This window comes from Plutella xylostella, chromosome 17 (genome assembly GCF_932276165.1).
Source record: "Plutella xylostella chromosome 17, ilPluXylo3.1, whole genome shotgun sequence".
Lineage (NCBI taxonomy): Eukaryota > Metazoa > Arthropoda > Insecta > Lepidoptera > Plutellidae > Plutella > Plutella xylostella.
The window spans coordinates 4,061,311-4,086,155 of record NC_063997.1 but is presented as its reverse complement, the minus strand read 5'-3'; the positions used below and the strand labels follow the sequence as shown (position 1 = coordinate 4,086,155).

The following is a 24,845-nucleotide window of genomic DNA, read 5'->3' as shown; positions in this document are numbered from 1 at the left end:
TTATTATTAAACAATTAAATATTATTTAAGTAGATATAATAAAAGTCACTGGTAATTTTTGTATGGAGATCCGAATTTGATTTTCGCTAATTTCTAAAACTAGTAGACAAAAGTTGTTCTGATTGATGAGCTGTGCGTACTAATGATAAATAAAAATATCGATATCGATAAAAAAAACATTCATGCACTATTGTTGGTTGTGCTGACCCTCCAGTTATTTTATTAGACTTTAACTTTTTTATACATACTTATAAATAATCTAAATCCTATGCTTTAGCCTTTAATTGTAGCTTACCTTTCCTCATCCAGTGGAAATTTGGCGATGAATATTCTCTTTTGGCCATCTATACGACCGGCTAGCGGCTCTTAAACCACATATTTCGCAAGTTTTATAAAACATAATTATTATCAATAATATCAAGCAACACTAATAGTTAGGTACCTCCACACAAACACTGCACTTATCCACAGTAATAATAATATATAAATAACTGTTAAATATGATTTAAAATTATTTTTCAAACTAAACGATTGACTGACTGACACTGACAGATGACAAAAGCCAAAGATGTCTATGATAGCGTAAAAAGTACTCTGTGAGCGGTGCTCGCCATTATTTTTCGTACGCGTTCCATACTTATTTTTTTCCGGACTGTCTTTCGCCAGACTGGTCACAGACTATGAGACTATACAGGGTCCGTGAAGTGAGGCATTCATTATTCTGAGTAACTGGCTTTTCACTCGGTAATCTTGGAATAATAAAACAATCCTAGGGTGGTTTTATTATTTCAAATTACTACATGAAGCTGCGTACACACCGGGCCAACGAACGGCCAACGAAGGATATTTATCGTTCGCTAGCGTTGGCCTCCGCATGCTCGTTGGTGTTCGTTAATACGTCCAAATACAAGTGCTCGAACGAACGTTCGTTGGCACTTGATTCCGGATCTTTTCTCTTTCATTCGCAATTTAATCATGGACGACGACAACATCATTATAATTGAAAACATATCGTCGTTACTCCATTCTTTGTTTTTCTGCATGATCTAAATGGCGGGAAATATCCAAGTAATTACCAAATGGACGTCTACAACGTTGTTGTACACGCTACGCTCTCTTGCTTCAACTGAGCGTTCGTTCGTTGGCCTTCGGCGACCGTCCAAACAGGATTCGTTCAAATAGCTCGATTTCTTTGATGTTGCCGCCATGCTTCGGATCGCCGGCACACGCCAACGAGCGATCGTTGGCATTCGCTAATCCGTCCAGATTGCACCAACGAAGGCCAACGAAACCCGTTCGTTGGCCTTCGTTGGGCCGGTGTGTACGCAGCTTCATATGCAGTAATCCTACCCCATTTATACCTTTTCCAAAGGATGCAAAGGAGGGACCGCTGCCGCCGAGGCTTTTACTTTTCTATTACTCGTGTAAGCGGTGCATAAAATACAACGTATATTTTTGTACTATTGCAACACTTTTGTTCTGTCTTTTCTGTCACGGTGACAGAACTGACAGGCAATTAGGTTACTGTCAAAAACACGTGTTTGTTTTGATGATTTCCCTGCATTGTGTTCAAAAAAAGAGATTTATGTATTTTTTCTATTCTAAACCAAACTTTCAATGCAATATCATCAAATAAAACTATATTTTCAATTAAATAATTAATTGTTTTATCCTATCCTAACTATGACGAGCCAATTGAAGGAAATGTAAGTAAAAATAATTATGTTTACAAAGTTTTGATAAGTCTTGATTGCAGAGGTCTATTACGATTTGATTTTCGAAAGTACAGTACCCATGACTTTTATACAGCTTAATATTGCTAATGATTTTCATAAAAGCTTATTTAATCAAGCATTGAACTTAAATCCGGGGAGTGTTTCTAACCTGCAAATAGCACAGTAGTTTGACAAGTAATTTACAAAGTTTCGTATTTTGTTATACAATTTCTTTATCATTGGATGCTTATTTCCCAGTATTTTAAATAGTTTGGGGCTTGATTAAAAGATTTACTTTCATATCCCTGAATCAATGAAATAATATAATATCATTAGGTATATGTGTGAGGTTATTTTGAGACACTACAATACCACCATGGAGCGTAAAATAATTGTGATATTTTAACAAATAATTTTGTTTCTGATTGCAGATATGAGAAAAGTACAGAATACACTGCATTCTACACGGGTGGTGACATTCAATGGACATCAGATGGCTCGCACCTGCTGTGTCTGTGCAATGACACCATCAATGTTGTCGACGTCAACACCAGCTCCACCACCCTGGTCATTGGGGAAGCCCCTGAAGGTATTGAAACCGATAACATTTACACTTTTCAACTGTCCCATAATAATGAAACTGTAGTCACAGCACACAAGAGTGGGCTGATAAAGTTGTTTAGTAGAGAAAATGGGACACAGCTTAAACTGTGGCGATCAGGACATAAAGGCCCAGTTGCAAGACTAGCCTTTGATCCAGCAGATGAGAGTGTAGCTACAGGAGGCTCGGACGGCAGCGTGCGGCTGTGGGACCTTGCACACAATACATGCACCAGCAGCCTCCGGGGTGCCACCGGAGTGTTCAGTGTACTCAAATACCACACAGATCCATCTAAACAGCTGGTCTTTGGGGCAGCAGATGACACCAAAATCAGATCCTGGAATTCCAAAACTGGCAAAGAGCACATTGTTTACTCAGGACACTTCAGTAAAGTGACGTCTGTGCAGTTCACAGCAGATGGGGAACACATGGTTAGTTCGGGCAGGGATAGAGTCTTGATACTATGGAACTTGAATGAAGGCAAAGCTCTGCGTACTGTACCTGTGTATGAAAGCATAGAGAGTACAATACTTCTTCCTCCAGTATTCCAAATTCCCAACTTCAAGAAGAAACCCGAGACTGGCGGCATATATGTGGCATGTGCTGGGGAAAAGGGCATAGTGAAGGTATGGAATGTGCAGATATCGAAATGCATGTTTGAACAGAGTAACAGCTTAGTTTCATCAGCTGCAGAGGAAGGAGGGCTCGCCATCACCAACTTGCTGTTCAATGAAGCCAGAAATGTACTCTCAGTGGTCAGTGTGGACCACAACATCATCATTCACGACCTGGAGACTTTCAGCTGCAAGAAACAGATGATTGGTTACACAGATGAAGTGCTGGATGTAATATTTGTAGGTCAAGATGAATCACATGTGGTGGTAGCAACCAATAGCCCAGACTTGAAATATTACAACCTTGAAAGCATGAATTGCGAAATTGTAAAAGGTCATAAGGACATAGTTTTAGCTTTAGCCAGATTCCCGACAAAGCCACAGTTATTTGTCTCATCAGGAAAGGATAATACAGTCAGAATCTGGCTGCAGGATGAAGCAAAGAACATCAGCTGTGTAGGTGTTGGATCGCGGCACACAGCATCAGTAGGGTCAGTGTTCACTGCTCAGACTTCCACCGACTTCTTTGCGTCAGTAAGTCAAGACAACTGCTTGAAAGTGTGGACAGTCCCCAAGGAGCTCGACAGCCCTGACCAGAAGCTGAAGACAAGTTACACGGAACTGGCGCATCAGATGGACATTAACTGTGTCGCTGTGTCGCCGAATGACAAGATGATAGCGACGGGCTCGCAGGACAAGACCGCCAAGCTGTTCTCTGAAGACCTGACGGTGCTGGGCGTGCTGAAGGGGCACCGGCGCGGCGTGTGGAGCGTGCGCTTCTCTCCCGTGGACCAGGTGGCGCTCACCTGCTCCGCCGACTGCGCCGTCAAGCTGTGGTCCCTCGCCGACCTCAGCTGCCTCAAGACGTTCGAGGGGCACGAGAGCTCAGTCTTAAAAGTAGAATTCCTAAGCAGAGGTCAGCAATTCGTTTCGTCTGGCGCAGACGGACTCCTCAAACTATGGAATATCAAAACATCGGAGTGCAAAGCATCTTTAGACAACCACGACGGGAAGGTTTGGGCGCTGGCAGTCAGCAAAGACGAGTCGTCCATCATAACGGGAGGATCAGACTCCAAAATGGTCAAATGGAAGGACATGACTGCCGAGCGGCGAGAGAAGGTGGCGAGAGAGCGCGAGGAACTGATACTGCAGGAGCAAGAGCTGATGAACTTGCTGCACGACAAGAAGCTGGTGAAGGCACTGAAACTAGCGCTGAGGCTGGAGCGGCCGTTCCAGGTACTGAAGATCATCAACGAGATTCTGAAGGCGGGGCCAGACAAGCTGCGCGAGACGCTGAAGGAGATCAGCAACACTCAGAAGGAGGTGCTGCTGCAGTTCGCGGCGGAGTGGAACACCAACAGCCGGCACTGCGCGGCGGCGCAGCTCGTGCTGCACGCGCTGGCGCCGCAGCTGCTGGCCGGGACCCTGCGCGCGCCCGCCGCGGCGTTGGTGGAGGCCGCGCTGCCCTACACCGAGCGACACTTCCACCGCCTCACCTCCCTGCTGCAGGACCTCAACTTCATCACCTACACCGTCAACTGCATGCAACCGCACGCCATCAAACATTAAATAAACAAACTATTCAAATAAAACTAATCTTGTTATTTCCTCCGGGTCACTTGACTCGTGACTTCTTGTTAGTTTTTCTAACGATAAGCGGGTAGGTAGGTCGGGTAAAATTTCGCTAAGGCTGCTGACGCACGTGTGTTTTGGCTGAGCAAACAAGCTACGAAATAATGTTTAATTTCCCATGTTCTATATGCAAAAGCTCAGAAAGCCTCGGTGCGCGCGCGCAGCCTTTATACAGCCTCGTCGTGCGGCGGCGGCAGTAGCTGGAAGGTTCCCGCGCAAGGCGGTCGATCGCGCAACGCGCGTTTTTTTTCCCGCGTCCTCTATCTAGTCGTTGATAATGAACATACGAACTTTATTAATTTACTTAGTGCTGGTATTAGTTTGTAAGAGCTCCGGGGCGCTGGCGCAGAATGATTCGTAAGTTTATCTTCTATTGTTTTTTTTTATGACATGCGAATGATAATATAATTTATAATCGAAACTAAACGATACAAATAAATCGTAATTTTATTACGTATTCATTTAGTATCTACAATTTCGATAGCGCACTCACACGCAGCTTAGGTCGTTCCGGGTCAATCGATGTGCGTGCTCGAAATTGAATCGTAAGACCGAACTGAAGGGCATCTGGCTAAATCGGCTTCTCTATGTTTGGTCCGACCTAAAGGTCCTGGTCCCGGAGCCTGATACTCTTTTAAAAATATAATTATTTAAATAAATCCGCCCTGGCCTCCTATCAGTGATTTATCTAACTAGCTTCGTCACATCGCGCTCAAAGAGTTTTCAGTGGGAATTCCGGAATAAAAAGTAGATAGTCTAGTGATCAGGGATAATGTGAGCACTTGTGAGTATTGTAATGTTTTTTTTAATCGTGCTATTCCATAATATAACTATGATAAGTCAACTCTAACTTTAATTGCGTTGGTTTAACCTAGACATTATAGAATTAAGCAATTAGGGAAGTACTGCTACTAAATAAATATAATTCTTTTTTTTCTCGTATCAGAAAAGTATTTCATTGTTACATCAACTTAGGTCTTAAATATGGAATACCTTCTATGCGGCATATGAAATAATGCATGTAGAGCTATGCTGCACACACATTTCACCGACAGGTATTATGTTAATTCCGATGTACCTACCTACATGGGTACATGGACATAGGTAATATTTTATGTCATTATAATAATGATGATTATCAATTAGGAGACAAGTTCGAGTATATTGCTCTCTTTAGTTCTAGTTCATTGTCAAATATCCTAGAACAAATATATGTTTTTAAACATTTAACTGTTAGACTAAATACCTAACATGAATGTAGCCTAAAAATCTAAAACGGTCATTATATTAATTACCGACCACTTTAAAAACCAGTGTTAAAGTAAAAACCAATTAAATTTACAAGTCTTGAAAATGTTCCGCCCATGAATCATTTCATAGGTGGTTTAGTATTCTCTGAGCTGATAAGGACATGTCTCTTAGTATTTATTAGACACGCTACTAGGAAATCAGTTTTAAACCGAGAAAACGATCTTAACAATTCGCTCTTCTTACCTGTTACATAATACTCAGAATTAGCATAAACCTACGCTAACATACCTACCTACCTTAAAATTATTTTAAATACTAACCTATTACTATAATATTTTGCTACTTATTACAATAAAATTATGGCAAGTTAAGTCTAGCCATCCACTACGTACGAACCCGTATATACGCTGACTTCCCGCAACCTACATTGTAAGCCATTTGGTCCTCTATGTTTGGTCATAAAGTCATAAGACTAATCTACAATCAGGTATTTGCTATTATCAATCATGTGGCAAATAACTGCGACATAGATAGAGTAATATATACTACTGTAGAGGTAGGTACACATACATATCCTTCATCCATTGGTCCTTATGTTTCTTTGGCTCTAGACTCGTTTCACGTGCAGCTAATACATTATGTGTCTACGACCTATTGTTTATTGTTGATCTCCTTTAGCTATCCCTCAATTTGGGCGAAAATTGATTGTTTCGGTATTTTGTGACCACCGGGAATAGGTAGAAGGGAAGTGGCATCAATATTCAGTTGGGAGTTATGGGAGTATGCAAATAATGTTTTACATACTTATACTTACTTACTTACCTCTTTTATAGCAATTAGATAAATTGAAAGATGGCAATAAGGGACTCTAATCACTAATTTCATTAGATATCAATCTTATGTACCTATGTAAGGAGGTAGGTACACGATACAATGATAGCTGACCTCTCTCAGCATCGTCACTCTTACAGAGGTAAGGATTATTTGTCTCAGACTGTGTTACATCCAGTCTCTCTCAAATTAACTTCTACGTCAACCATAAAAAGCGTTTCGGTACCTACTTAATTAAGTATTAATTAGTCTAAAGAAATCACGTCTTAATTTCACTCGAGCCAGCAGCGGCAACCTTCTAGACCTTCTACTTGTAGTGTTTGCACTAATTGTTACAGGGTGTTTGTTTTCTGTCATGATTATCCGTATTGATCACTTGTCACGAGGTCTGCTTTACCTATTAACAGTGTCATAATGAAGCTACCTTACAAATTACCCGCACTGTTTGTTATTTAATACGACTGCACGTTTGAGTAAGTATATTTTGTTGTGTCCGCCGGCAGTTAGTGATTACGGACGTACTGTTCTGTATGCACACGTAATTTTCTTATTCTATTAGTGTTATTCGCTAATAAATATGTTAATTTGAAAAGCTCATTACTTAGGTACTAATAGTAATAACTCACAAATAATGTGTAGACACGTAGATAAATAATTAGATCGGTTTGTAGGTTTTACCTAGGCTGCTTCTCGCTTCTCAAACTTGCATTGTGTTCCCGTAGAAACTACGGAATTCAAAACTAAATTAAGTACTTAATACTTTTAAGATATACATAGAGGCCTGTGTCCAGCAGTGGCAGTCTACGGGCTGATGATGATAATAAAAAAGTTAATATGATGCATTTGTTTTCGTTTGCATGATTGGTAAACTGTAAATTAAGCCACGTACTTACTAAATCGAATTAAAACTGCCCAGCCCATCACCTGGATCATAATACACTCTGATTATCTGTTTATTATTATAATCACTTATCACAATAACGTTGCCTGTTCATTGTATGAATGAGCGGTTATCTCTCCATTGTTAGCTAGTTTTCGTTGTTTTGTCGTTTTATTTTTATATGTTACTAATAATGAGTAAGTTGCGAAAGGTGACACAGGGGGTCATTCTAAATGACTTACAGTGTGTCACCCACAGTTACCCCCTTTCTACATAGATACTAAACCCTTTTCAACATCCTCTATATCGATGAGTGTAGTGAACCTAACTACCTCTATACCTTTACAATAAGTACTCCTATCTATCAGACAGGGAACATATGAATAGGATACTTAACTGATACCTACTTAGGTACAGATGTCAGCAAACCTGAGCATCTTTATTTTGCCATAACTAATCCTGAGTACCCATCTGATCCTTTTATTTTATTTAAAACATTGACTCTGTTTATTTACCATTCATAAATATGATTTACTATCTTCTGCCTCCGTAAATGCAGGCTGATTAGTTTTTAGGGTTCCGTAGCCAAAATGGCAAAAACGGAACCCTTATAGTTTCGTCATGTCCGTCTGTCCGTCTGTCCGTCTGTCCGTCTGTCACAGCCGATTTACTCGGAAAATATAAGTACTACAGTGATGAAATTTGATGGGAATATGTGTTGTATGAACCGCTACAAAAATATGACACTAAATAGTAAAAAAAAGAATTGGGGGTGGGGCCCCCCATACATGTAACTGAGGGATGAAATTTTTTTTTTCGATGTACATACCCGTGTGGGGTATCAATGGAAAGGTCTTTTAAAATGATATAAAGTTTTCTAAAAAACATTTTTCTTAAAGTGAACGGTTTTTGAGATATCAGCTCTCAAAGTCGTAAAAAGTATGTCCCCCCCCCTCTATTTTTATAACTACGGGGTATAAAATTCTAAAAAAAATAGAGGTGATGCATGCTAATTAACTCTTTCAACGATTTTTGGTTTGATCAAAGTATCTCTTATAGTTTTTGAGATAGGTTGATTTAACTACGGAACCCTTTGTGCGCGAGCCCGACTCGCACTTGGCCGGTTTTTTTAATGATGAATTCTTATTCATTTATTAGAATGGGTAATTTTGCAAGCAATGTATTTTATTAGTGACTGAACTACATTATATTTTTGCAGCTAAATGAAGATAGCTCTCTCACTCAGCTCATCATTTTAAAATCTTTTGGCTTACAAACAATTCCCATAAATAAATCACTTGACCAACTAAGTTTACCTATATAGAGAGGTAAAATCACTATTCAGACTATATATTATATATTAACTATATAGAACTTGGACTTGGATTAACATTATGTAACATATAGAGCATGTCCTTAACTGTTATTGTGCACCAGGTACCAACATGTTTCTTAATGAGAGGCCATAGATACTTACCATCAATATACCTACAGGTCGTTGAAAAAGGATATTGTATGCCCAAAAAATATATATTTTGTACAGTTCTTCGTAAAAATATTGTTGGTTTCAGGCTTTTTAGTGATTAAGTTAGTTATGCTTATGAGTTAATAACTTTCATTTAATCCATACTTTTAGGGACACTCTGTACACCTATAGGTTTGCTAACTACGCAGACTAATTAGATTAAAGTCCTAGTACCTTATGTAAAGGGAAATACCAACGATGATTTATGCCTGGGTTATTAGTTGACTACTAGTAATAACATACTTAGTACTTATGCATTTAACATAATACCTAATATACTTAATTTATTAAGTAATCAAATGGATAGTACTTATACAAATTAAGATGTGGCGGTAGGCTGTTTTTATTTAAGTAGGTACAAATAGTTGTTATTATGCTTTCTCGAGTGAGATTCACGAAAAGGCACACGTAGCGTGGGGTCAACTGGGATGCCCGCAGGACCGACGACCTTAGAAAAGTAGCCGGTTTTAGTTGGATTAAGGAAAGCTGAGTATTCAAAATTTCTCTTAATTAGGTTCTTCTTTACTAAATATTTACTAATTATAATGAGGTAAACACAACTCTATAACAAAACAAACGTCATTGAACTTCCCGTCTAATTTATTACCATTAATGTTTATGAGATTACTACGGGGTTACCCCTACAGGCATCCGACATCATGTGACTGGCGACCGCCGCCAAGGCTAGGCATCCGCAGCCTCCGATTCACGATCGATTACTTATTAGTTGCTACTAGTAGTTACTAACTAGTTTATGGTATGTGCCTACTAGATGACTCTTAGTAGGTACCATAAATAATTGTTCGGTCATTTCGCAATCGCAAGTCATTTTATTCCGAAAAATACTTGTCGGTTAAGATTGATTCACGATACTTGACTTGACCAATTTACCTTTGACATACTATCTATATTTTATTTTGGATCCATCTGTGCTGTAAACAGCTTGTTTCAGCTTTCAGCCAAAGACAGATCGACATAAACCGATCATGAATTATAGTTGGCGTTGGAAAGCAGCAACAACTGCTTTCCTCTCATGTCAGTAGCTCTTACAATATTGTTTCGGCAGTTTTGGACAGTTTGGTCACCCTTGGTGAATCGCAGTGTACCTAATGAAATATATTATTATTTGTTAATAATATTAATCAGAGTTACTTATAAAAATACCGACCTAGTTAATTTTTTATTTTGCTAGGTGCTACGTTCGATCGATTCTTTAATTAGTTTTTTTCCAAAGTCGGTACAGTAACTACCTACTTAGATATCCTTTGTCGTACAACATAGGTATGTACCGAGGTACTTTATAGAGGGCCTACCTGTAATTATTACGTGAACCAATTTAATATTGCTTACTAGTACCTACTTATAGAAAAAAAAACTTGTAAGTTGAGTTAATAGACAAAAAAAAATACAAACTAGAGCTTGCAAGCAATCCAATCGGTTACCTTTTCTTTTTGCTAAGTACGAGTACATACAAATGCCTACCCTATAATAAATTACGTACCATTATTTATAGCCCTATGTGTCTTTCCTTACATTGTTATCTGAACTTTATAAGGTAGTATCTCTTCTGCATATTTGTAGATAGGTTGTTTGTTATATGATTAAAATTGGATTATGTTTGTTAATTTATGGCCTAGGAATATGTATATTGGTCTAACATTGTGTCTACCTATAAATTGTATAAGACAGTAGGTTAGTACTGAAAAATAACATAAACCGTAATCTTCACCTCTATGAACATTTTAAATCCTGTTTCAACACTAACCAAGTGAGCTGCCTATATTAATATTATTATGCCTATATTAATTTAATCACAAACCATTTTACAAAATATCCAAGTGCACATAAACTGAAAGGCCATGATCGTCTCGTTATAGGGACAATGCCCTGCAGAGACAAAGGTTACAACTAGGTAAATCGAAGGGTTTATTTTCAATGAGTTCACCGATCAGACATTTTCATTGTATTTATTTTGGCAGGATATAAATACGATATATGTTGAGCGTGTGACCATTTTTGTGAGAAGTATGTTTTTGTTATATGTATTCGAAGAATAATGCTAAGCATCGCTCCAAATATGTAATTGCACTTTGATACGAGTTTATAAGAATAGGTCTAATACAATTATTGCTATCTTCTCTATGGGATATTAGTATAAGATAATGAGATAAACGGGAAAATAATATTATCGGTTTTAGCGTTACGAAACTATGACATACCCTATTAAAAGAAAAATATCATATTACGGTTTTTTTTTGCATCTAATTACTGATAAAATACTATTGTTTTTGATTATGGTTAAACATACTCGTAGGTATGAAATAAGTATTAACGCGGTATTAACTTTATTACTAGAATTAAAATATAAAGATTTGTAGGTATTTATTGAATTGCATATTTACGTACTATTCATTTCATTTCACCAATATGTGGCTCATAATGGATTATTTAATTACTTAATTGATTTTTCTTTTTATTTGATTAAGTATTTATAATTGTAAATTAAGTGCAATAAAATATTTTATTTATTATTTCTTATCTTCGTATCTATAATATTATGTGATTTAATAAATGAATAGCGGTTTAATTTTTAAATGCAAATAATCAATTTAAATATAGCTAAAAAAATGGCTAGTCAAGGAATGTTTTTATAGTACCAAAGAATATTTTGAATTTAAGTGATTAAGTAAGTAAATAGGAAATTGTGGAATGCATTGAATTTGTAATTTGGATTATTTTATATTTTAAACAAAAATGTATCTATTTAAGTATATAATTAAATTTATTGTAATTTGATTAGGTTAGCAGTTTAATTTTGAAATTTGAATAGTACTTTGACGGAATTTAGACATTTTAAATTAAAAAATATTTTCGAACAAATTATAAAAAATAAGGTAAGATTTTCTATTATTATATATTTTATTATTTGGTAATTTTATGAGTTCCATTATTTATCGGTATCAATATGTTTATCTTTTAGAAATCAAAATTTTTTTTTTTTTGTTATTCAAACCAAAGTCTTTTTTTTTTTCGAAAAAATTAAATTTTGCATTTAGGTAGGTACTCTAAACCTGTAAAATAAAATATCCTGAAATGAAATATAATATTATGTAGGTAATATAACAATTGACAATAAGTATCTACACGTACGATAAGTATTTGATTTTCTTATAATTTTTACTAGATTTACTTGATGAAATTACCTAGTCGTCAACAAGCGTCAATAACTAATTAGATATCTATCTTTTCCCAAAGAAAATAAACATGCAACAATTTATAACTGAATTACTAATATTAATACTTTAGAACTGAATTACTATTTAAGCATTCGAATACTATTTATTCTTACTGAAATATTTATGTATTCATCTTCTACATAAAATTACAAAAATACTTTACTTATATTTTGACAACAATAACTTAACAAATTTAACGAATTTAACTGAACAAATTTAAATCAACTCAAAAAAAAGAATTTAAATAATTTGCAAACCTGAATTTCTAAGTAATGTTCCGAAAGAATATAAATTTCTCATCTGGGTGGCGCGGCGGTAGAATATGCGGGGGTCCAACTGTGGGCGCGTCCAGCTCCTCGCGTCCCTCTGGGCAGCATCAGGCAGCAGCATCCTCCTCCAGCCTCGCAGCTGTAGCTCGGAGGACATCCTCTGCTACCCGACTCGCACACTCCCAGCGCCTTCTCCTCAGCAGCCAATTTGTCTCCCGGCGCCATCCATGTTTTTGTAGAATTTTATTGTATTTTGTCCACTTGATTGTCATGTTTATTTTCTTCAATTTTCTTATATTTAATTCATTATTATTATTTATTGGAATTTTAATCCTATAGATTATATGAATCGTCCATTTTCATTTTATTTTTACTAACATTATCACTCACACTACTTTTTATGTAGGTAAAAGTCTTTTGTTTTTAATTTATTTTATTATTCGGTCCGCCGGCACTGCCACGGAGGCAGGCCGGCTGGCAGGGTCGCCATTTAAGGACGCGCGCAATCAAACCCAAGTATGATGTTAGAATGACGTTTATTGGTAGGGGGAAGTGTTGCCACACTACAACCTAGACCGGAAGTAGGTAGGATACATTTACATAGTTAGCGTTAGTATAGGAACCTAACTACAGGCTGTTGCAATGAGGGTATGGTAAACCGAAAGGAGATGACTCTGAGAGTCATTCTAAGTACTTACCTTTTATTCTACGACTTTTAAAAAATCGTGAAAATAAAACCAGTTCCCACTGTTGAAATTCACGTGACCAAAACACCTTACTTAAATATTATTAAGAATCAGAATGACCGCCTGTGGCACCCCTTTAGGTACGGCTTACTATACCAAATTACCAACACCCTTTATCCGTGAAACCGCCTACCTCTTATTTAATTTAATTTCTCTGATGCGCGGGCGCACTATCGGTCATTCAGATGCAGATACCGCGCGCATGCGCCGTGCCTCGACCTTCCGCGGAAAACCTTCTCTAACCGACCGGAAAATGTCTCTACTATAGGAACCACTCGCAATATTATACCTCTATACATAGATTCTATAGTATACATATTATTGTGTAGGTCTTGCTTATTGTATTTCGCATGTGTAGCACTCTAAGATAATAATTATGAGAATTGAATGTCCTACTTTATGGTGGTTTCTTATGGTCATTGATTAAGAGGATGGTTGATAAGATTTACTACTGAAGCTAATTAGGTGCTTTCAGTATACGTGAAGGTGTATAATTATTAATTAATAACCTGACTATTTCTATGAATAAAACTCAAATAGGTAATAAATAGGTAGTACATACATCGGCACTTGCTGAAATAATCAGCAATTAAGCCAATCAGAGAATCTAATTGCATAATTAAATTCTGCTTAGCTAGACATTCTCAGTTTTGAAACCGGCAGACAATATCAGGCACATTTAGGTTGCAGTTCAGTTCAGACAACGGTCCATATATACGAGTGCAATTAAACAAACATGTAAAGGTCGTGCACGATACCTACACAGGTACTTGCAAACACAACACAATACCTACCTATCACATTAGCATTCCTCAACCTGAATTTAATCCTAAATGGTTAAGTGATCGCTGGTATATGCTTCGGTTACCAAATAATATAAATTTCCTCCAGACGACCTCGGAAATGAAACTCGAATTATTCGCGACTCAGACTGTAGTAAACTATACTAGGTATGTATAGTATTATGGTACCGATTGGCAGATTGACAACAAGATGTAGACGACGCGACGCGACGTGTCCTATGTAGGTATTTCTATGAGATTAATTTAGGGGCTAGCGACATGACGCTCGCGCTCGACGACACATCTGAAATATGCACATAGAAGCTGGCAGTAAGTAGTGACGTTGCGACACGTCGCCGTCTGCTGCAACCTTATGTCGTCGTGGGCCTAAGGCAGCGTTCCCACTACGCCGGACCGGCAGATCTGCCGAAAACCGGACACCGGACAGAGTGTTCACATTACATCGGATCCCGGAAGAAATTCAGACAGTCCTCAGTTGAATTTGGACAATGAATTTGAATTCGTAGTGACAAAACGTTCGGTAGAAATGCCGGGCTCGGCAAAAATGCCGGACCCGGGATAATGTGAATAGCTTCATATAAATTGTACAGCCACTAGCTCTTCCGGCAGATTTACCGGCGCGGCAGATCTGCCGGTCCGGCGTAGTGGGAACGCTGCCTAATGGCACCTTTTGTATCCGTCGTCACGTCAGGCTTTTCCGCTGTCTAGAATGTCGAATTAGCAAGTTTTCTCATGCACATTCATTCTATCTCGCATATTCCCTAATACTCGCTGGCGACATATTAGCGTTCAGTTAATAATCCTATTAACATATTTAAATTTAGGTGTTAGTGAGAAGCTACATACCTAGCAACATATATAACTAATCAAATTACGTAGGTATATCTACGTAGTTTTATGCCTTCAGAACTTTTCAGAATATTTACATTAGGTATACTAGTTGTTACTAGATATTAGTAAGTAGGTACCTACCTAACCTTTTTCCTTTCCTTACCTTACCGCACCTTTCCTTTTTCTGGCGTTGTAACCAAATCATAGTTACTTAAGTAAAAAAAGAAAGAGTTACTTACCTTATATTTAGGCAACTATATAGAAATTTTGCAAGTGCTTGAAACTGCTGGTAACTACTTAATTAATTTAAGTAGGTACTTATCCATTAAGTTTAATTAGGTGACTTTATCGAATGAACTATCAACCTAAAGGTAACAAACAATGGTTTTTGCGCTGATTTACTTTTTGTTCAGTATCGGTAAACTACTTCCCTATCAAACGATGTCAAGGCGCCTGTTGGCAAAGGTAAAGGCATAGCAAGCAACTAATTGATGCCTTCACTTGGCAGTAAATAGCGGCGTTTCTGTGGCGCTTATCTCAAATATCTCCGAGCATCACAATAATGAAGATAAATTACTTTATGGGAGACTTCTCGCGTCATACTACTCATAGGTACCTAGGTTGGTAGGTAAGGCATTGGGTTTGATTGAATTTGGGTAGGCATCCCACGGACCAGTGGTGGTGGGGAATCACTTAATTTGACCGCATTGGCGGTGGCTTCCAAATATTGAGCGTTAAGTAATGTTAATGTCATTCAACTCACAATATCTCGTACCTTTTACACAAGAAGCGTATTTAACGTTTCATACTTTTGATTTTCAGTAGGTACGTAAATGTAAATCACATTGCAGCCATTGCAGAATTTTAAGGCGTTGAAATATTGGAAGCAATAAGTCACTTTTATTCAATGGATACTTCAACTGGGTAGGTAATTATTTGCACCTGCATTGGTATGAGTATGAGGAAAACGACGTATATTGTATGCGGGCAATAAATTATCAAAAAGACCTATGTTTGAGGTAGGTATTTACTGGGCCAATCGGGCCAATACGCCTCTGCTTCTGATAAACAATTAAAAAGTAGTAAAAAAGAACTTTCAGACCTACTTCCAACAAATATCTAAGATTTGATCACATACTTATAGGTACATGGGTCGCACATTTATAATTATTTTTTTACCTACCCATTTAATTAACTCGGTAACTGAGGAGAGAAGAATTATTCATTGCGACGACGGCGACGTCAACATTTGCCTCCGTAATATTATGATAAATAATGATGAATTATTAATTAAACAATTTGTTGACACTAGAATTACTCTTATTCGTAGCACTCGCACGGTAGTAGGTACCTCCTACCTACCGCCGGCGTGGAGATAACTAAACCTAATCTAAACAAAGTATTTTCAACTGAATGCATCATTTTATTGTGTGCTGATCCTACTACAACTACAACGCATGACTCTAATATTATTACATGACTTCTTTTCTTATCTTATAAGTATAATTTAATTTAAGTTTTGTTTAAGGAAATAGGTATCTACCTAGCAACCTACCTTCATAGACCCCTTAGGTACTTTGCTAGTGGTTTATTTTTGTAGGCTTCTTGCCTGGCAATGCAGAGGGATTTGGGCGGTAGTCGCTGGATGAGGAAGGCCGGCGACGGAGTGTAGTGGCGTTCCTTCGGAGAGGGGAGAGGCCTATGTCCAACAGTAGACGATTACGAGCGATAGGCGGCCGTGATGTCGATACTTAATGTCTTGCTGTGAGTTGTTGTATTTGGTACCAATAACTAACTACTTACTAAACACATAACTATAGGTATAGTACCTACATTCTTTTCTTACCCATGTATGACTATTTAATTAAACTGTAATGTTAGAGTATTATCTACATTGCTCTATAAACATAATAAAGATATCCCTATAGTATCCGTACCCACACATAGAATAAGTATAAGTTGTATACTTACCAAGATATGTTGTATACTTAATGTAAAAGTGTACAAAAGCGAGCGGCTTAGCGCTTTAATCTCAGTGCAAATCTTGATACTTGATACCGCAGCGAATTGGTCCATAATGTTATCTAGATCAAATATTGACTCCACCATCGTCAGCGAGCTACGTACGACCTTGTATGGAAATCCGTAAATTAAGATAGAGATAATTATGCTCTCAACAAATATTACTTTGTTACATAGTGTATTGTATAGGTATTGTGCCAAAGGGTTAGATTAGTAGGAATATAAACTTAAGAGTAAGTACGAACTAGGTACATCAAAAATCTAAACTGATCTTTCTGGAGTCAACTTTTATGGCATGTGGTCCTAACTCTTATGTACTCGTAGGTACGCGCCAAGAGCTAAGCTAAGTAAATTTAGCTCGCGCAGCAGACGCAGTTTTCGATACTTGTCGCATAGTCTACGGTGAGTACACCGTAGACTATGCAAATTTAGACCGTAGACTATGCGGTTAGTTGAGCTGAATCAGTTTTCTATGATTGTGAGTACACAATCATAGAAAACTGATTCAGCTCAACTAACCTAGCCCAATTTCTGATCTTCAACCAGCATTAGCCTCACACAACATCTCTCCCTTCATCCCCAGGCTAGCCGCGGAGTGTCCCCCTCCCGAGAACGGGGACAGTCTGACGCAGTCGGAGTTCCTCTCGCGGCTGGCCCACGAGTGCCGGTACGACCGCCTGCTGCTGCCCACCTACCAGACCGGAGGAGTGGTGTATGTGCACGCGAGTGCCTATGTGTACTTCATACAGCCGGCGGAGGCGCATGATCTCGTGAGTTTTTTTATTCTGGAAGAGGTGCTCCTCCTGGTCCTTTATTTACGTCCTGAGCATGATGGGTAGATAGCCACTGACGCTAATCTGCCTGGATAATTCTTAAATCGTGGTGTGGAACCCTAGTCTAGTTCTTGTAATTGTCACCGACTTGATAAGGAGATACCGCACTTCTATTTAGATATATTCCAGCAGCAAGCCAGAATTATATATTCTCGTGCAAAGCTTCCCATGAAATCTTTGTGGTTGAATCCCTCTTTACTGTCAAAAGACATAGAAGTATCGTATACTTGCATAATATGTAAATGTTGCTTAGCTAATAACTGCACTAAACCTTCCACTGCTCCAATCTATTCCAGAACTTCAAACTCCACTTCCTTCTCCAACTGCGCTGGACGGACGAGCGCCTCGCCTACAAGCTCCTCTCCCCTCACCGCACGAAGATCATCGGCGAAAGCGACTTGCGGCAGAAGATCTGGGTCCCCCACCTCTATATGTCCAACGAACAGTCGTCCAGCGTCATGGGCACTGATAGCAAGGACGTGCTGATCTCCATAGCTCCTGATGGAGAGGTTCTGTTCAGCAGGAGGATGCAGGCAGTGCTGTACTGCTGGATGAACTTACAGAAGTTTCCCTTCGACGAGCAAGTTTGCGCGATGAACTTGGAAAGTTGTAAGTTTCGTTGTTTTTATGTTTTTGTCCGAAGACAGAGTGGTTGTGTGGACTGATGACTGAATGTTGTGGTAACTAATAATAGAGAAGAGGTATAGTAATATCTAGGTAATATTTCTTTCTTATAAACGCATTTTTGTATTCCTATGAACTACCGAAACCACAAGATGTCTACATTCTGCCCTAAACTAGATGGATTAGATATGGTTAAAATGAAGCGTCTCTAATCTATAAAGTATTTAAAAACAAATCAAGTCTGATTGATAAATAATTAATTCGTTGGTAGTACAAAAATAGCAAATACTTAACTAGAGCTAAGATAGGATAAAAAAGTTACATACAATAAATGACTGGTGAAGCATAAATCAATCGTAAACGTTTTGAAACATCATCATCTGAAGAACCGTGATCGTGACTTTAAAGTCTACCTACCCATTGTAGTAGGTATCTAGGTCTACCTATCTTATTACTAGCTATTATTCATTAATACTTAATATTTATTAGCGCGTATGGTAATACATATTAGCGTCTAAAATGGCGACAAATCTGGCTCACACTTATGTAACTAAATAGTACAAGCCACCATGTTTACCCTCTCATCGCTAAAGAGGGCTGTTACAATCTAGAACCATCCGCTCAAATCAATGGGACAGTTCAGTCCAAAAAAGTAGGAAGACCTAAAGTTGGAGCTATAACACTGTTGTACCTTGTCAAACTAAAAAAACACCTAGTCATTCTTTGAAAGATTCACGGTTGGTAGCATTGAGTATGAAGAGGGTACACCCGAGTCCGCGTTGTTCTATGGTTGGTACTTGGTTGGTAGGTAGCTCCAACTTCAGTCCTACCTACTTGCTTGAACCGAATTGTAAACCTAAATTTCGTTATAAGTAATTTCCCGGAGGTTTAAATTTACGATTACCAATTACAATTTATAAACTATTATAATGTATGCTGCATATTCCAGGGAAGTACAACGCGTCGAGCCTGCGCATGATGTGGGAGCGCGAGAACCCGATGCGGCTGTCCACCGAGCTGCACCTCACCGAGTACTCGCTGCTCGACTCCTGGACCAACGAGTCCGTCGTCAAGGGGGATATTATTAACATGAGGCTGGGCGGAAGTAAGTTCATATAAACCTTTATGGCCATGTTTTAAAGTTTCTGCTATTGATTTTTGGTCAAACCCCATCTATCATTTAAAAGGAGAACGCTTATAAAGATGTTATATGTATATGATACAAAATTAATTCGTGATTTTGTCTTTATCTGCGGTTTATATTGTTTCTTTATCTGCGGCTAATTAATTCGTAATTATTGGTCACTGCTCAAAAGACTGTGTCGTTAGACCTAAGTAACTAAAGTATGTTCTACTTTTAACTTAATAACGCAATGAATTTAAGCGCTAAACTCACTAATGGTCTTGATATTTTTACATATTTTAGGTAAAGTGTTCATAAAATCAACCACATACTTATTCTCTTTGCTACCATCACACTATTAACTATTAACCAAACCACAATTCCAGCGGGCAACTACAGCGCGCTGCGGTTCACGTTCAAGCTGGGCCGCGAGGTGGGCTACTACCTCATGGACTACTTCATCCCCTCCATGATGATCGTCGCCATGTCGTGGGTCACCTTCTGGCTGCAGGCCGACGCCTCCGCGCCTAGGATAACTCTGGGTAAGTTCCTACAACGCAGACTTATAAACCGGGGCAATAACTTGGTCCCTGGCCGACAAGAATCAGAAGTCAAACACTTACTTCCGTCAGCTAGTTAACATGACATCTGTTTTTTATCAGCCAGGTTCTAAGTTAATTTGCATGTGTGGTAAATTGTTGTTTAATCCAAAGAAGAGCGTAGATAGGTATCTAATAGATGACAATCATCATCAGACACCTTGCCCATAATCAGAAAAATACCAACCAAAAAATAGTTATGTATAAACTATAACTAGGGTCTTGTCCGTTAATCATAACCTCCAATAACTCTCCCCAATCCTCTCCTTACAGGCACCAGCACGATGTTATCGTTCATAACGCTCGCCTCCTCTCAAGCGAAGACCCTGCCCAAGGTGTCGTACATCAAGGCGAGCGAGATCTGGTTCCTCGCCTGCACGGGGTTCATCTTCTCTGCGCTCGTCGAGTTCGCCTTTGTCAATACTATTTGGAGGAGGAAGTAAGTTCTGCTGGTTATCTGACTTTAGCGCCAACGATTTTTCGGAGTGCTGCAGCTCTAACCACAACTATATCTCAAATCTCGTTGCATTAGACCATGTACTTGTTATTCTATGATTAAACTTATCCATTGTCTGACATCTCTCGTGCTAGTATCTACGCATGTAGCACAGCACGACAATGCCTTATTGCGGAGTCTCAACATAATTCAGGCGTTCATGACCAGTAATCGCAATCCACAATCTAACCCACTCACTTCTACCCCGCAGAAAGATAGTAAACCTCAAGAAGGTGAACAGCAAGTACATCCTGAAGAGCACATTGACCCCACGGCTGGCTCGCAAGGAGTTACAGAAGGAGCTCCAGTCGTCGCCACAACTCACCAAGTCGAGATCCTGCTCGTCTTTACAACGGGAGTCTAGTACGGATCCCGCCGGGCCGGCCTATAACAACTATCTCACTGTTCATGTGAGTGGCTTTTTACAGCAAAGTTTACTAAAAATCGACTTTTGTATTAATAATTTGCCCAATATGCTGTATATTCCGAAGTATACTTGCCCTTTTTATGCCGTTGGACAATGTACAAGTCGACTTCTGTAAATTTTATTGGCTGTTTAGAATATAAAATTTAGTTGTAGACCTGTGAATTTGATATACTTAAACCTAAGTTTTTAAGTAAGCCGGTAACTGCCTAATGTTGACTATGTTGTTTTCATGCTTTTCATAATATGAGCAATGGACCAGGTAATTTATACGTAGGTAAATACCTACAACCCTTTTTAGTAGGTACATATGTGGATTTGAATGTATGTACCCAGCAAACTGAGCAATAGGTAAGTATTCCTCGTGTCTTAACGCAGTAAAATTTACTAAACCGAATTAACTACATTCAAAATAAATTGATGATAAAAAACGCAATTACAGTTAAAAATAATTAAGTAAACGCGTACTTTACAGTCAATAACAATCTAAATCGGTTGTACGATTAGGTATTTTGTAATCAGTACAAGCCACGAAATTAACTAATGAATTGGTATAAATCTAGGTAGGTACTTTAGTTAAACTTTTTATAATACAATCGCTCTAATGTCGTACTCGTATTAACTTCTAACAGACACACCGATTCAAACAATCGAGTTGCGAATAGAATGAAATTCGATGGCAGCTGAAATTTTCAGCTTCTACAACCCAAACCTCAACACTAACATTACTTTTAGGCTGAAAGTAGGGTATCCATGTCCATCCAAAATCACTGCGAAAAGAAAGTTGCAATGTCAAATGCCACAGACCAGATTTATTTACTCTGTGGCAGAGAGGGTGAGGGAGCGAGGGAAGTGAGTGCGCGAGGGTGAGGGTGCTGTGAGAAGCAAAAGATGGACAAAATATGAGAAATAAACAAAAGAAAGACGCTTATTATATCTTGTACGTGTTTTTACCATAAATAAGTTATTTAATAGAAACATAAATTAAAGTAGGTACCTATACAGTTTATTTGCGATTACGTAGGTACATGAAGAGTGCCTCACAAAAATATCTAGGTACAAAAACAATCTAAAAATGAATATAGCCCGACATTATTAGCGATTGTTTTTATAGCAGTATAAATTGATTTAAACTGAAGTGTATGAAATGCATTTATAAATAAATTAAAACGATGTGTCAAGCTCGATCGATGAAAGCTACAAAGCCGCAATAATGTTGTGTTTTTCTATGAAAGTTTAGGGGTGGTCCTGATTTGTTTTATGCGAATTCTGTGTATTATACGAATTGTGGGGTGGTGAACACGAATATGAAGTTTGCTCACAAAAAATTGTGACGCATCATTGTTAATAGCGGAAAAACAAGCAACCCTCTCTTAAATTAAGCAGGTACTTACCGAGTTAAAATTATCTACAAAATACATGACTAATTATTAAGTTTTTGGGAGAAATAATATGTCTCTCTGTCTGTTTAGTCCTAATTGCAAATTGACATCGGTATATTTATCATTTACATTTTTACATATTTTACATTCCTGCGAATCTGAAATTTCTTAATGACTCAAAAAAACTTTCAAGTGAAGTTCTATAACAGCCATAGTATGTTGAATAGTTTAATAAAGTTACCTAAAATAAACTGACTAGCTACCCAAAATCAACATACACCACAACCACAATCATTAACCTACACTCTCCTCCACAGAGCTTCCCATCATCCGCCATAAACTTGCCGACGATCACGACCCAGAGCTACGACGAGCTGATAGCCGGCCCCAACAACAACCAGGCGGCCAGCCACTGCAGCGAGGGCTCCGACGACTCACCGCCCAAGCACCACACATGGACCACCATGACGCCGCAAGAAATAGCCACCTGGATCGACAAACGCTCCCGCATCATATTCCCGCTCGCTTTTGTTTTCTTCAACATTATCTATTGGACCTTCGTCTATTGTCTATGATCTTGTCTGTGGTGGAGTAAGCTATGGAAGGAGACACGGAACAAGGGAAGGAGGTGGCCTCTACGGCGCAGCATGAAGTTTCAGACGATTCGCCGCGCGATATGACGCACATTATTGATAGGATCTCGAAAGTTGTGTTTCCTTTATTGTTTATTTTATTCATTATTATGTATTGGGCCTATGTAAACTTCGCGTAACTGCTTCATTAATACTGTTCTATTGTGCCAATCTTCAGAAGAGAAGAAAAGATGAACACATTTTTCTTATATTTGCAGATGTAGGTACCTGCTTGCTGCAGGTACTATGTAGGATTCAGGAGAAGAGTAGGGAGCAATGTCAACCTCTGTTCCTCTGCTTCGTTGACCTTGAGAAGGCCTTTGACTGTGTGCCACGCGAAGCCCTCTGGATGCTGTTGGGTAAACTTGGATGCCCCGATAAGTTTGTCCGCATTCTCCGACTGCTGCACGATGACATGAGGTGCTGCGTCAGTACAGACGGTGAACAATCAGACTTCTTCTCCGTCACCTGTGGAGTAAAGCAAGGCTGTGTACTGGCACCTACCTTGTTCGCATTATACTTTGCAGCGGTAGTGAATGAATCACTAAGCGTTTCAACAGCCGGTGTCCAGATTCGATTCAGAACAGACGGGAATCTTTATAACCTTGCCAGATTAAAAGCGCGTACCAAGGTATCCTGTGACACAATTAGAGAGATCATGTACGCCGATGACCTGTGCTTTGTATCAGATTCAGTAGAGGGACTGCAAGAATGGATCACCAATTTCGACGAGTCATGTCGCAGGTATGGCCTAAAAATCAGTGTTGGCAAGACGGAAGTCATGGCGATGGACACTGAAGAAGGCACCGTCAATTCGACTCTCGACATAAATCTCGGAGAAAACTCTCTGAAACAAGTGTACAAATTCAAGTACTTGGGTAGTACTGTGTCGGCGAAATACGATCTTGACCCTGAAGTCAACAGCAGAATCGGAGCTGCTGCTGCAGCTTTCGGGAAGTTGCAGGCCAAAGTGTTCCGCTCGCATGACATCAGGCTCTCAACCAAGATTGCTGTCTATATGGCAATTGTTCTCCCGAATCTCCTCTACTCTGCCGAAACCTGGTGCCCATATCGTAAGCACATCCGCGCGCTAGACAAATTCCATCTGAGATCCCTCCGCAACATTCTGAACGTCAAATGGTCTGACCGTGTCAGAAACACGGAAATACTGCGTCGCTGTAATGTTGGGGGAATTGAAGCTTACCTGATGAGACGTCAGCTGCGCTGGTGTGGCCACGTGCGACGGATGCCCGAGGAGAGAATGGCTAAACGCATTTTCTACTGCGAACTTCAGAAAGGGAAGCGCAAACAGGGCGGGCAGTACCTTAGGTTTAAGGACGTGCAGAAACGCCACATGAAGAGTTGCGAAATTGACCATTCGACATGGGAAGAGCAAGCTGAGGACCGAGCCGTGTGGCGGCATACTGTCAACACCAACATCTTCGAGTTTGAGGCTAAACGAAGAGCTGCTCTTGATGCCAAACGTGACGAACTCAGAAGTAGACCACCAGCTGCCATACAATACCACTACTCCAATGGAATCCTGACATGTAGCCAGTGCAACCGCACGTTCACAGCCAAGATCGGCTACATAAGTCATATGAGGGCACACGACCGACGCCCTCCCCAGCCGTAACAGTCGCCGTGACCGAATCCGGTCGGACAGAATCATGTAGGATTAGATGTTAGGTAGGTAAAACAATGTGATGTGATGACAAATAATAAACGTCTATCATAAAATGCAATATGATGATGAGTCAAACTTTACATACCAGT

General features: G+C 39.0%; 2 protein-coding genes across 2 annotated transcripts; both read left to right on the top strand.

Annotated features, from left to right (window-relative positions):
• Positions 1-1,511: 1,511 nt before the first annotated feature.
• Positions 1,512-4,522, top strand: LOC105391081 (transducin beta-like protein 3). The gene is made up of 2 exons (XM_011562490.3): positions 1,512-1,706; positions 2,147-4,522. The coding sequence occupies exons 1-2, from the start codon at positions 1,684-1,686 to the stop codon at positions 4,497-4,499; spliced, it is 2,376 nt and encodes a 791-aa protein (XP_011560792.3). The 5' UTR covers positions 1,512-1,683; the 3' UTR covers positions 4,500-4,522.
• A 173-nt stretch (positions 4,523-4,695) lies between these two features.
• Positions 4,696-23,162, top strand: LOC105391080 (pH-sensitive chloride channel 2). Its single transcript, XM_038109272.2, has 8 exons — positions 4,696-4,919; positions 17,540-17,726; positions 18,086-18,398; positions 19,363-19,518; positions 19,923-20,078; positions 20,409-20,574; positions 20,843-21,041; positions 22,755-23,162. The coding sequence occupies exons 1-8, from the start codon at positions 4,840-4,842 to the stop codon at positions 23,010-23,012; spliced, it is 1,515 nt and encodes a 504-aa protein (XP_037965200.2). The 5' UTR covers positions 4,696-4,839; the 3' UTR covers positions 23,013-23,162.
• The last annotated feature ends 1,683 nt before the right edge of the window (positions 23,163-24,845 follow it).